The 15108-nt window shown below is 39.8% G+C and overlaps 1 protein-coding gene across 1 annotated transcript in view; it reads right to left on the bottom strand.

The window, feature by feature from the left end:
- Nucleotides 1-14922, bottom strand: part of ARAP2 (ArfGAP with RhoGAP domain, ankyrin repeat and PH domain 2) — a gene marked incomplete at its 3' end in the record, with an annotated part of 198041 nt that extends 183119 nt beyond the window's left edge. Inside the window, 2 exon segments of the mRNA XM_019628086.1 lie at nt 104-379; nt 14654-14922. Of these exon segments, the coding sequence (XP_019483631.1) occupies nt 104-242 (139 nt within the window).
- Between the last annotated feature and the right edge of the window lie 186 nt (nt 14923-15108).

The raw sequence follows: 15108 nt of genomic DNA, 5'->3' as shown, positions 1-15108 counted from the left end.
TGAATATTTGCATATATTGGGATATCTTGCATTTTTGACAAGATTATCTGTAACTGTTTAATTATCCTCCTCCGGTGTCCCGTAGGTGATATTCCAATTTCATGTAGGATGCCGTCATTTATGGTTGCACAGTCCTTCACAGTATTAAAACCAAATTCCCGGAAGTGTAAGAGATACTGCTCCAAATTAATGCTCATTAGGAAATCTCTGATGTCAACATTTACTTCACTGACTGAGGACATAATGGTGGCTTCATTACTAAGCTGAGTACAATGAGATACAGGAGGGTACGCTTCTGTACTGGTTTTTCCCCTCTCACTTGCAACAGGAAAATGTCTCAAAATATTTTCTGTACAGTGAATGCTTTATGTGCTTAAGCCTGGAAAAAAAAAAGAAAATTAATTTATTAGGACATTTTAGTTACTAAAACCTAGTTTTACATTATAAACTTTCTCTGAAGAAACACAATAGAAATGAAGATAATTACTTTCACTCACTAAGAATTTGGAATCTTTGCACATTACTTTGCAAGCTCTAGAAAGTCATTTCCCAGGTAGAGTGTGAAGCTACTGGCCAGAAATGCTACGGTAGTATCAAATGATGATTTTCAGCAAGTTAAAAAATGACTCTCTCACACAAATATAAAATGAACATGTGTCAAAAAGGTTACTCAACTCATTATTGAAGGAACCATTAATATGGTAAGACTAGTTCCAAGAAGAACTAGCTTATACAGGAACTAGCCTGTTTTGTGGAATAGGCTTATACAGTCCATCAGAAAGGCACCTTTTTTTTTTTTGTTCTTTTAGTGTTAGAGTAAGACTGGTAGTCTAGGGGAAAAACAAGCTGGTTAATGTCTTATATGGCAGTAAAACTATAACCTTTAGAGCTGGCTTTCTACTGCAGAAATATCAATAAGCTAATAGATAACTTTCCAGTTCTGGGCTTTAACCAAATAATAAATAGAAAGTGTTAACACAAGAATTAGAATTACATATCCCTAGGATGGGGCTGTGAAACAATACTCCCAACACAGCTTTTCTGAACAGCAACTAGATATGAACAACTGTCCCCTTCATTACACTGTCGTGGAACGCTCTTGAAAAGCACATTTAGAACATGTTTCTCAGATCAATAATTTTCATTTCAAAAAAGCAGGGACATTGGATGTACAACACTGATATACAAGACGGGTTAAATAATTAGTTAATTCTTAAATACATTAAATAACAGGAAATACGTTAATATGAAAGTAAAAGTTTAAAGGTCACATTTTCCTTTACACAGAGCAGATTCACATAGGTTCATTTTTCTCCCAAACAACATCATTAAATTGTTTTAAGAGTCAATTTATCAAGGTGCTGTTTTTATGGCTCTGTTGAATCTGTGAAAATGTGTGATATGTGCAGTTTTCTGTGTATTATGTTTCAATACAAAGAAAAAAGTACACAACATGCTGCACACCTACATACTGAAGTAATAAAATGAGACACACCCAAACAAGTAAATTTATCTGAACAAAATTGATGCAGTATTTCTGGATATCACCTCTCAAAATAGCTCTTCAAAAGGCACTTCTTACAAGCTGCGTGTCTTACACACCAATGACCCAGAAACTACTGCCTCAACTATTTAAAATATCAGCAAATATTGACAAACAGGTGTAGGAGAAGAGGAAAAGCACGTATATTCAGGCAGCACTCCAGGAGCAGAGAAATAAAAATACAGAGAAGAGATGAAAGGCAGGAAACACCTTTGTCAATGAGGTATCCTTCTACCATCCTCAAAATGATGAAATGTCAGGGGGAAAAGTAGAAAGTTAAACCTCAATATCGCATACAAGCCTACGTCTCAGATGTACCACTCTTGTTCTACACAATTATTTTGTATCTGAACACACTATCTAATTTTTTGGCACATCACAAAATGGAAATAAAAATCACCAAATTGGTTGGCACCTTGGACTTTCCGTCCTGAACTGTGAAAAATAAATGCCTGTTTTTTTAAGCCAGGTTGGTCTGTGGTATTTTGTGGCAGCAGCCTGAAATGACTTACACGCTCCTTCGGCCTCACTGCCCCTTGCCCCAGCCAGTTCAGACCTCCGTTATAGCTCTTGCCTGGATTACTGCAACACTCTGAACAAATCCCTCAAGCCAGTCTCCAAGTATCAGTGAATTACTGAAAATCCAAATTTGCCATGTCATGCCTAAGCTCCTTATGGGGCCATAAAGACAGCCTGGTCTTGGTCTAACAATAATAATAGCAGCTACTCCTGATATAAACAGCAATTACGTGCCAGACACCATACCTCATGTATATTTCCTGCAAGGTAAGTAAGTGTTCCTATGTACTAACTCCAAGCTCAAGTTTAACCCCTGCCAAACCTTCTACCAACACCCTTCACTGACTTCAGCTCTTCGTTAATTATCGTTCCCAAGGCAACAAACCATTGAATAGCCCCATACCTTTTGCATATACTGTATCTGCTTGCAAATCTACACATTTTGCAAAGTTCTATGCGCTATTTAAAATTCTGAATAAACAGGTATGACCCCCTCTGTGAAGGCTTTCTTCCTACTGACCTTAAACAGAATCACTCCTTTCTCAATATATAACGAGGATCCTCGAAATTTGCCAAGCGCTTGGGACCATGTTTCTGAGGGAGGAGAGAAGTTGATAGGGATGGTTGAAGTGGTTGAGAAGCCCGTTGTGTTCATTTTTTGGTGTGCACATGTGTTTTAAAACGCAAAGCTCTTTCCTTCCCTTGGAGCGTATACATACACTTCCTGGGTGCTGGCTCAAGAATGGAGACACCAAATGTTCTGCCCAAAACCACTGCAGTCAGTCAACATGCTCAATATGGCCAGCGCACCTGATTCCTTTTCGTGGCCCAGAGGAGGCTCCGTCCTACAGGCCCTACAGTCCTCTCAGTATTTTAATAGCAGCTCCCTCTTCCAATTCCTTGACTTTGTCTTACCACCCAACTGTGTTCACAGATCCACTTCTTGAGAGGCTTCTAGCCACACTCACATCATCACAGGCAAAGAGATGGACATGCCTAATTTTATATATATATATATATATATATATATAAAGTCTACTGTATTCAAACTTCTTCATATGCAATCAAAGTCCTCCCCATTCTGGCCTCCACTTGGGCAAAAGGGCACACATGACGTGCTCTGGCTCAGTGGCTCTCTAGTCCTGGTCTATGGATCTGCTGTACAGGAACAAGTGATGTAATATGTATTTGTAATACACTCCAAAGATACCAACAGAATTTGGTAACTGCAGTTTTAAATTCCTCATGCCTTCTTACCTGGGCCTATGGTTCATCATGTTCCTCCCCGAGGACGGACAGCCCCTCCCACCTAACACGCTGCCCACAAGCCTAGAGTCAGGCTCAAACCCCACCTCCTCCACTTTCTAGCAGTGTAAACTCGTCTGTATGTCTGTTACCTTAACCACACAATGGAAACACTGAACGGTACCTCAGCACTGGTGGTTAAATGCGATAGTCCACTGTAAGTGTTGAAATAGTACTTAGTATATGATAAGTGCTTAGTAAACATTCCCTTCCATCATTATTTCTTTTCATCACTACAGTCGTTATCTTTCCATAGCTAAAATCTTCCCCATTCTTTGAAGTCTAACTTAAACGTATTTCCTTCACAAGGTCTCTACTGAACAAGAAATAAACTTTCTTCTTTATACTCCTATAGCATTTACTTCTTAGAGCATTAAATTATATTCTCTTCATTCAATAGTAACCTACAGAAGTGGGACAGTACAGTGCAAAAGCCAAAATTTGGGAGCTGGACAATCTGAGTCAAATTCCATTTCCTCCACTTATTAGTTTTATGAGCTTGGACAAGTATATAATCTCTCTGTGTCTCAATCTCCTCATCAGGAAAATGGGAGTAATAATAGCACCTCTGAGTTTTGTGAGCCTGGACAAGTATTTAACCACTCAGGGCTTCAGTTTCCTCATCAGCAACATAGGAGTAATAATAGTACTTACTTCATAGGGCTGTTGTAAAGGATTTAGAACACCAGCTACACACAACAAATGTTAAATAACTGTTTGCCATTATAATTATTTTTATTATCCCATAAAAAACTAGTAACTCTGCCAAGATGATGACCAGCCCATATAAACCGTCCAATAAATTCTGATCTGTTTATAAATTATTTGTTCATAGTATATGATGTATATATAGTACATGTTTAGAGAATGTACAAATAGATGGCATGACATATGTGGCTGTGCATTTGCCCATCCTATCCTGACCCATTTGCAAGAGAAAAGAGAAGTAAAAGAGAAGGAACATTTAGGAGCGTCTGCTACATGCCTGGCTTGTGATATCACTTAATAAACATTATCTTATCATCTTACTGAGCACAACCTTGAAAGTACTGGGTTGTCAGAAAAGTCATGACACATTTTTGCAATGAAAAACATAGAAAAAATAGGTCATGACTTTTCCAAACAACCCAATACATCCTGAACCAACTACTTATGCCCACCTGTCTTGGTCACATCCTGAGCTATTACCTTGTCTACCTTAGACCATTACAATAGTCTCCTGCCTGATAGCTCTGATTCTGTCCTGGCCTTCTACCCCACACAGTATATTCTCAATAAGCAGCCAGATGATGCATTTTATAACCAAAGTCATACCATATCACTCCCAGCAACTTCCCAAGTTCATCTTCCCTGACTTTCCCCTCCATCACTCAATTGCCACCAAGTTGGCCTCAGTCCTATTCCCACTGCATGACCTTACTTCTCACCCTCCCATCTCTTTCAAATCTGCTTCTCCGACATATACCCATGGAGCGTGGCTCACTCCATCACTTTAGGTCTCTGCTCAAAGGTGCCCCTTTGGGGAGGCCTTCCCTAATACCCCTATGCATGTAAGCATGCCCTGTACCTCACTCCTCCTTACCATTGCTTTATCTATCTTCATGGCATTTGTTACTACCTGGTGTCTCTAGACTGTTCCCAGAGGCCAGGGATCTTGTCTACTGTTCAATGCTCTAGCCCTTCAGTTTGAACTCTGTCAGGCATGTAGCATATGCTCGGCAAATGTTTGCTGAATGACTTCTCAGTTTGAGATGATTTCAGATGAAAAGTGGAAAGTATACATAGTTTTAAAGTTTTCTCTATTTAGGTCACCACACTTATAAGATGTAGAGACAGGATTCAAATATTTTCTCCAATCCATTTAACCATGAAAAGAGATCAAATCAGGGGTTAGGGGCTGAAAGGTGGACAGCTAGAAACATTACAAACCACCTAGGGGTTTTTTAAAAACTCATGGATTGGGACAGTCTTCCTCTGCCCAATGCCTCACGTAAGGAAAAGCACCCCAGCGATCCATTCCCCAACCCCATCCCTCACTCATTACCAGTGGAGTTTTGTCATTTCCCCTAGCTGAGCTAGGAAAGAAAATAACTGAAAACCATGGGTCACTTCATTAAACCACAAGGTCATTAATCATTCAGTGCTGATAACTTCTGAAATCATCTGCACCTAACTCGAATATGTTACGGGGAAAAAAAAATTGGCACAGTACAGTTGAATTCAGTCATAAGTTGAACCCATTTTTTCTTTAAAGCACACCATTTTAAAATCAGAAACATGTATTCAGAAACTGTAAAAGTGTCAAAATAGTAGGTTTAACAACCATAGGACAGAACCACAGGACAGAAAGGAACCTCAAAAAATGCCAAATAAAAAAATTAGGCTGCCGCATGAATAGTGAAACTTTTCAATGTCACCAATGCAAATCTGACAGATTCTAATAACGACAGTTTCTAGAATCCAATGAAATGGTTCTCAATACAGTGGAGCCATCTCCCAGGGGAAAATCCAGAAATGTGTGAGAAAATGCTTGTGCTGGTCATAATGATTGAGTGGCATCAGTAGATAGCAAAGATGATTTATGACATCCTACAGGTACAATTTCTACGCCTTCAGTTCTCTACAACTAATCACTCCCACAGGGTGCCTGGCAAAATAGATAACACAAGTGCCCCTGCCTTCAAGTTGTAAACTTATTGTGGAAAAATAGCTACTCCCTTAAAAAATTAGGGGGCTCCAGGTTTGGTGAACTAGTAAGTTCAGGCTACAGATCTTAACAGGATTCTACTTTTGCTTCAGTACAGAATATAGTCACAAGAAATGGGTATCATAGTGTTTGCATATCAAGCAAATTCACTGTTTAGTACCAAGATATAAACGCCAAGTATTCATCAAGACAACACGTTCTACTTTGTTCCCCATAACCCTGCAGAAGAGGAAGTGGTTTTGAAAAAATATGCTTGTTGTCATATTAGTGTAGAGCTGATTACAAAAGGTCAAAGGTCAAGGATCCTAACTTATTGTTCTAGCCTGAGTGCTTCACCCCCAGAACACTGTAAAATCAGTGATTTAGCATCCTCCTTCTTTACCATCTACTCACCTACATAGTTAGCTTCAGGCAACACTACCCTCATTAAACCCCTTACAGAAACCCGTTTCCTCAATCTGGCCATCACTCTTAGCTGCGGTCATCCACAGACTCTGAGCTCAGCTGCCCCCATGTTCTCTGCCTTGATTACTATTCCTTTCCATCCATCAAAACGCATCCATCCTCTTTCATTATCCCTCAGACTTATACTGCTAATAATAATAGTCAATATTTGTGGAGTGTTATCAAACCATCTGTGTAGGAGCTCATGGAATCCTCACAGCTGCCTGAGGAGGAAAGTCTCATGCCCCAAGCCATACAGCAAATACACAGGGCAGCCAGAATTTGAAGATCTGGATTCTACCACCTGTGCAATTAACTCTGCTGTTTAACATACAATTTATTTAACAGTAGAGGCGTATGAAGGACTCTATATTTTCTCTCTCCTTTGACTGTCTAGTTAAGCACTTCTACTCACTAGAGAAATGCTACTTAAATATACCACACCTTGCAAGCCCAAGTTTTATACACCTTTTCAATTTGATTGCATGTGTCCATGTAAGTGGTTAAATATGGAAGCCTACATTCATCTACATTTAACTGCTTGAGATTTAAGAGCCAATCACAAATTAACATCTTTGAAAAAACTGTACAAAAAACTGTAACATAGAATTTAGTTTGGTAAAACTTATTTTGCCTCTCTCATTGCAGAAAGGCAGCTAACGCAGAACTATGTAGGACAACTGATATAGTAAGTTCAACAGTATGAAGCCAAAATGAAATCATCAAACATGGCCCAAATATTCCCTGCTCACCAGAGCAGTCAATGGTGATGGGGTGAAAAAACAAAAATGCTTGACTAGAACAGAAGTACTGTTCCAAAACATACTTAACTGTGGTTTTAAAGGTTCAACTTTAAATGTGATGTAAAAGAAGATAATGAGGGAAGCAACCCAAGTGTACATTGACATATGAATGAATCAACAAAATGTGCCCACCACACACACAATTGAATACTATGCAGCCTTAAAAAGGAAGGAATTCCTGCAGTATGCTACCGAGACGGATGAACCTTGAGGACATCATAACTAAACCAGCCCGAAAAGCACAAAGACTGTATGATTCCATTTATATGAGGTATATAAAGTAGTCAACACCCGGGAAGAGCGCAATGATAACACCAACATGGGCCAGTGAAGCGACGTCCTCCACAACTAGACTGAAGAACAAAACAACAGCAACTTGTCTGTTCCCCTTCCCCAATTCCCCAACGCTGTTTCTCTCCCCCAATTCCCCAATAAAAATCTTAAAAAAAAAAAAAAAAGTAGAATGGTGGTTACCATGGGCTGGGATGGAGAGGCAGTTGTTTAATGGATGCAGAGCTTTAGCTCTGCAAGATGAAAAAGTTCTGGAGATCTGTTTCACAACAATGTAAAAAACTTAGCTCTACTGAACTGTACACTGATAAACAGTTAAGATGGCAAATTAAATGCAGTGTATGTGTGTTTTTCTAAACCACAATAAAAGTGAGGTAGGGACATGGAATAGAAGATTTGGTCTATTGAGTTGTTGGAAAAGTCATGACGCATTTTGTCTATGTTTTTCAAAGGTCATTTATTTATATAAAGAACAAAGATCAATCAATGATATATTTGCCCATTTTGTTTGGTAACTTTTTGCCATCTTTCAGCGAGCTTCATAATTCCTTGTTCATAGAAGGGTCTGTCTTTATTAGTGAAACACTGAACAAGGTGCTGATTTACAGCCTCATCTGAACTGAACGTTACAACACGCAAGGAGTTGTGAAGAGAGCGAAACAAGTGGAAGTCTGACAGTGCAAGGTCAGACGAGTATGGTGGGTGTGGCAACACATCCCATCCAAGCTCCAATCTTTTCTGACGGGTGATCAAACTTGTGTGTGGTCTCACATTGTCGCAATGGAACACAACTCCTTTACAATTAACAAACTCTGGACATTTCTGGATAATGGAATCATTAAAACTGTCCAATTTCTGACAGTACATATTCAAATTGATTGATTGGTTCCTTGGTAGGAGCTTGAAAAACAAGACACCTTTAAAATCCCACCACACTGAGAGCATAACCTTCCTCTGATGAATGTCTGTTTTCAATGTCGTTTGAGGCGAATCACCACGTCGGGACCAAGACCACTTGTGCACCACATTGTTGTAAACAATCCACTTCTCAGCACCAGTTATTAGTCGCTTCAAAAAAAGGATTGTTTTTCTCATGTTTAATGAGCATATTGCAGATGTTTACATGCACCATCAAATGAACTACTTTTAGTTCATGCGGAACCCAAATATCAAGCTTGCTTACATATCCCAGCTTCTTCAGGTGGTCGTGGATGCTTGAATGACGGATGTTCAGTGTTTCTGCAATCTCTCATCTCATGTAACCTGGGTTTGACTCGATCAATGCCTTTATTTTGTCGTCATCAACCTCAGTGGGCCTCCCTGACTGAGGAGTGTCATTGAGATCAAAATCACTAGCACAGAATTTCGTGAACCATCATTGGCACTGACGTTCTTGTAGAGCATTGTCTCCATAAACTTTATGCAACTTTTCACAAGCTTGACACGCATTCTTCCCTTTATGGAAGTAAAACAGTAACATATGGCAAAAACGCACAGTTTGGTCTTCCATTTTCAACTTGTTGTAAAATCTCCAAAACTCAACCAAATCACTCAATTTTTTTTTAGAATGAATCTAGAGCTGTCAGCTGTCAAGTGACATAGCAATAACATAGATGTGAATGACTCTAGTACTTCCAAAAATGAAGTAGTGTCATCTGTCGCAAACATGCGTCATGACATTTTTGAAAACCTAATAGCTTCTCAGCTTTTATTTAAACTGAACGCCCTGTACATACCTTGACTTTTTTCTCTCCTTTGGGGGCCAATTCAAGTCTTACAAGGGTGCACCACCACACCCATGAATCCTCCCCACCTATTGATCCCCCCTTAATTCCTCATTAAGTCTCCCCAGGCAGTGGGGGAGCACAGTGCTCTGCAATCAGGTGTCTGGATTCCAATCAGCCTTCCCCACCTGTTGCCCTTGTGCCTTGATTACATTGCTTAACTTCCCTGAAGCTCAGTTTCCTCCTCTGTAAAATAAAGATAATATACCTCAAATATGATAGGACTTCTGCTAGGATTAAACAAGTAAAATGTGTAAGGTATATATAACAGTACCTGGTGTGAATTATAAATGCACAATGCCTGCTGGCTATTAATATTCATTCATCTGTTGTATACAATATTGCACTTGTTCATTCATATTAGATCATTGAACTTGGTTTGACTGGTATTCTGCCTGCCCAGTAGAATTACATTTCTTTAAATCAGCACTGTAAATTATTCTTCTAAGAAGCCTAGAAATAATTTAATACAGCAGTCAACATAGTATTATTAATTTAGTAAAATATACCAGGGGTGCCAAAAAAAAAAGTATACAAGTGGACACTTTGGTCCACGTTGCTCAAGCAGTAGTTCACCATAACCAGAAGTGTCTGGGCACGAATGGTAACCACTCTGAGCACCTCTTGTAATTGCAGAAGTTAAATGTGACTTGTGTTCATCTTTTGCTATTGGTATATATTGAGTATTACAATTTTAATACAGTTTCCTTTCTTAAAATCTGTACACATTTTTTTTGGCACCTTCTGTAGATGTGGTGAGAATGATCTTACCTGAAGAATTTAGACTTAGGACACAGAGCACAGTGATTCTCAGTGATCTCAGCTCTGCTGTGTGCTAGCTGCATGACCCTAGGAAATATCCTTTATTTTTCTGAGCCTTAATGTTGTCATTCATGTGTAAGGAGTGATGACAATACACAGGACTGTTTTGAGGATTACATGAGTAAATATGTGTAAAGATCTTCGAACAGTCCCTGGCAAGTAATAGCATTGAGTAGTGTCTGCTAAGTGGAGAATAACTGAGGTTTGAAATAGCCAGGCTGGACAAAAGCATGTATGGCTTGGATCAAGAAGAAAAGGGTGCTCTAAATTATGTTTTTATTATTGTAATTACTATACAATCTGAAATATACAACTCTGTCAAAATATAGAAGGAAATATCCAAGGCCAGAAGTGATAATCCCTTTCCTTATTATGAGAAGTTATTAGTAGCTTAAGTAGTAAGTACCTAGGTTTAGGTGTTTTAGATAATATCTCAATAGTTAAGTGGCTGATAATCTCCTTAGCTTCAGTAAGTCTTTTCTCTTTCAAGCTGTCCACCTAGATTTTAAGTTAATTGCTTAATATTTAAGGCTGCTTTTTTATTCTAATTCAGAGATCTTTAAAGTAGAGCCATAATTATTGGGCAACCAATGAAAGGTTTCATTTTCCCAAGTCCCTACAAGAGCCAAAGTGTGGGTAATGAAAAGGAATAATAAGTGGAAGTTTGCATCGCTGTGGAGGCCTCCCTCCCACCTGCATGGACACCTGGACAGCTCCGACCACCCAGTGCCAGCCCCCACGCCCCCCCCTCCCCAGCCCAGCCACATCTAATTGAAGGAAGAAGAATCAGGCCCCTAAGAACTGTTGATATGAATGCAGGCACATATTTTTCAGGATTCTGTTCCATTTCATGCTGCATTGAACGTAGCTTTGATATCTAATTGACTCAGATCAAAACTAGCATGATATTATACTTCAATAAAAATATTTAAAAATGTATGCTTATGATATGTGCATTTTCTTATATATACCTTATATTTAATTTTTTTAAATTTAGTACAAGTGTGTACCCAACCATTTTCTCTGAATTAGAGCTGAATTTTTAGACTAACAACCAGATGTTTCAAAATAGACTACTGCGAACCATTTCCTCTCTTTGCATTTATAAATAGCACCCTGACCTCTTTTCCAACTGAATTTGAGGGCGGATTCCTAGTGGCTCTGTAACTGTCAGTCTCTTTTTCTTGAGAAAAGGGGGATATCTCAGCAAATGTCTCCCAACTTATTGGCTCATTTACATTTCTTCATTCAATAAATATTTAAGGGACACAATTTACTCTCTCCAAGATAATAGCAGGAAATATTTGCAGTTTAAGATAACAGCACCTATTATCTCATTTGAAAGCAGTGTTAAGTGCTACAAAGAAAGTGAAGATGAAATGTCTTCTCTCAAAGAGTTTAAAATCTGAAGGGGCAGATTAGACATGACTAGACACAAAAGAAAATTGCATGCATGTGAAGAGTCAGTGCTTTACAATGCAGGAAATGCCAGTAAAGAAGGAATACCAAAATTGGAAGACTGAGATGTACCCCAAAAAAAGCACTTAATAAAAGGGAAAATCAAATTTTGCGACCTTGACTTTCATGTGGTTTACATTTTAAGTACTCTTTCATTTTTAAGTACACAAAGAGGCAGCACCATCGTCACCTTTCATGAGTGCCAAGCAACTCTCAAAATCTCAAAACAACTCCACGAATATAAGTGAAACACGCAGCAAGTCAAGCCTTGAGGATGGACTGCTCAGTGAAGGAGCTATGAAGGGGTGTCTCAAGATGTACAGGAAGAAATGTAGCAGATGGAGAGACAGCAGCATCTGAAGTAGCAGGAAAGCCATAAAGAGGACAAAGAGGGAGAAGAGGTCGTCAGACAATAGTAAGGAGGTGAAAGTAGCTAGGAGGGACTGAGGGTTCAATGAAAGGTGATGCCAGAAAAGGAAGCTGGCATTGGATATAGAGGGCCTTGAACAGGAGGCTAAGGATTCTGAACTTCATCAAGATACTGTGAAAGAGTTTTGGCAACCACTTTCGCCATCACCACCCCCACCCCCTACAAGCTCAAGTCACCTGATAATCAGTAAGGAGACCACACTTCTCTTCTGCTCTTCCCTGATCATCTCTCCAACTCCAAATGGATTAAACCATTCTCTACTCTTCCTACAGCTCTGTAATGTAACTGAGTCCTTTTTGCATCCCATTTTTGTGATAACTATTAGGGCAGAATCACTCTTATCAGTCCTTCCCTAAGTATTCCCTCACCTACCCATGCACCTTTGTACACAAATGTTATAAGATAGAAAAAAGATGCTCCCCATCTTTTCACTAATAGTTTTTACCCCTGAAGCTGCTCAAAATACTACTTCAACCCAGAACAGGACTGTTTTGTATCCTCCATGGCATTGGTAAGGAAGGAAGTTTGTGCTGAATCAAAACTATAACAAAATTTCACAGATCAAATTTCTAACTAGAAAAGATCATGTGAAGAGAGTACCACTGACTACTAGTTCAGTTAAAGAAAAAGCAGGCAAAACGGTTTAACTATTATTATATATTTATTCTGCCCAATGCTTAAAAGAAACCTAAAATGATAAGCTACAGAAAGATTAAGATCTCATAACCTCTAATCCTACCAATCACTTCTGGGTAAAAGCTAAGAAATATTTCCAACATTAATATGAAGTTCTCTACCTAATTAATACTTTACAGATAATTTTAAAAATCCCTCAGTTTGGAGTATGTACAAAGATTGGATACAATGAGTCAAAACAAACACTTGTTAAAATAGGGCTATTAAAGCAATGACCATCATTTATACTTAGCATTTTACAGCATCTTTCACAAACTTTCTCAAAGTTGCAGGGAGGTGGGGTAGAAAGTAAAGTAACAAGAAGAAATACCTTCTTGGATATCATGAGGTCTATAACCCAGAGTCCTAAGTAGGCTTTTAAAACTTCATAGTTTCACAGTGTTAACATAAGAATTTACAAGAAAACTGCAACTGATTATAATCTGAGTCTTATATTTTACCACTGTAAGAGTAGTTATATTGAAAAGTATGAATTGAGTATCTATGCATCTCACACTGCTAGAAGTTGTAGTGATTTTAGATGATTAAGAATTTGTTTTTAAATGAACCATCAGCTTTTCCTTTCATAGACAACCCACATAAAATTTGACAGGACTACAAAAGAAGGCAAAAATACAAACATACCCACGTTAATAAGTTTTAATAACTCACATGACTTACCTTCTAGGTATTTTAATTTAAATAAATCTTAGTACTGACCAATCAAGTGTATATAAAACACTCTTGGTGTTAAGAGTCACCTTAAATGTGTCTGTGTTAAATACATGTTTTAAAAGGAGCCAGGGAGATATTTCCACTTCAGGCTCTAGCATAGTTCTATGACCCATTTTACTTTTTTCGTTCTTTTTTAAACATTGTTAAACACTGGACTGTCATGAGAATTTTCCCTCAATAGTTCTCTTGTAAGTACATGAAAACCATAACTAAGAGTTCAGAGGTATTTCTCTTTTTCCTTAAAAAAGTTAGCTCCTTTTTTAAAAAAATGTCATAACTGCATCTTCCAATTACTTATGGGCAACGTTCCACAAACTCTCTAGGGTGTAGAGTGCTTAAGTGCGGGGGAAATCAATACTGAGCTTGTAAGTACAATACTATTATTGGTCATCACAATGACATCCGATTAAAAGTACTTTTAAAAATAGCTTCTTTTTCAATACAAACACTTTTGTATTTAACCGAAAGGCTATATTCCACTGAGCAGCCTACTTCCTTCAAGGACAACCTTGCAAAAAAAAAACAAAAAAAAAAACAAAACGTTGCTATCACCATACAAACTTGCAACAGGCTAAAAAAGTCATTATTCCACATAAACTAGCTTCTATTGTCCTCTAATGATCAAAGGTTATGTAGTTCACAATATAATTTCACGAAGTCTTCCCCCAAACCAAAACAACTCCAGATCGACGCAAGAAGGTTAGGGAGGTGTTTAAGAAAACAAGCCAGGAAGAACTTACTTTACTAAATGAGATGGACATTCATACCCTCAAGAGACCTGTCTCCTGAAGCAAAGAAGGAAGATGGATCTTGGTCAACTCACTGCCGACAGGACCCCGAGTCCTGTGCTGGGCTCAGGCAGGTGGAGGCCAAATGACTGTAATTAAAGTCAATGTACAGGCCTGTCGTCCCAACGTGTACAACAAGCAGGATGCGGGGGAGCACCAAGATCAGTGCAAACTCATTATCTCCACCGCGCAAATAACTTGGTGCCTGAAACTCGCTCAAGGGCGGCTCCTTTTTTTATTTATATTCGTTTTGGGGAGCGGGGACTAGAGGGGGCGTCTAGCTGTCTATCCGGGTTGCCACCCTCCCGGGCCAAATCCCATTAGCAAGTGGGTTTTGTGGATCACTCACCCGCTTCAGGTTTCCTTTTAGACGCCCACACGCGGGAGCGAAATCCAAGGGGCTGAAACCAGAGACCAGCCCTTTGCGCTCTGGAAATGGACCCGAAAAAAAAGTACCGAAAAGACATTCCTCCCATGCCCGCCGGGTCCACGCAGCGCAGCGCAGCCCACCCGCGGTCCCCGGTACTCGCCTTGCGCGAGGGCCGCCAAGCTCGGGAGGCAGCTGAGCGGGGAGCCTGGGCGTCTCTCCCCGCCGGGTGTGCTCAGTCCTCGCCCGTCGGTGCAGTCTCGGGGCCTCCGCCTCCTCCGCCTCCTCCGCCTCCCCGGTCCCCGCCCGCTGCCGGCACCGCGTCTGCAGCCAGGCCAGCGGCCACGCGGGCGGCGCTGTCACTCGGGCCCGCGCGCCGCGGCCGCCGCACCTGTAGGCGGGGAGCGCGCAGCTCCGGAAGCGCCGCGCCCGCCCCG

This window comes from Hipposideros armiger, unplaced genomic scaffold (genome assembly GCF_001890085.2).
Source record: "Hipposideros armiger isolate ML-2016 unplaced genomic scaffold, ASM189008v1 scaffold_747, whole genome shotgun sequence".
Classification (NCBI taxonomy): Eukaryota; Metazoa; Chordata; class Mammalia; order Chiroptera; family Hipposideridae; genus Hipposideros; species Hipposideros armiger.
The sequence above is the reverse complement of the archived record's forward strand: the minus strand, read 5'-3'. Positions and strand labels throughout refer to the sequence as shown.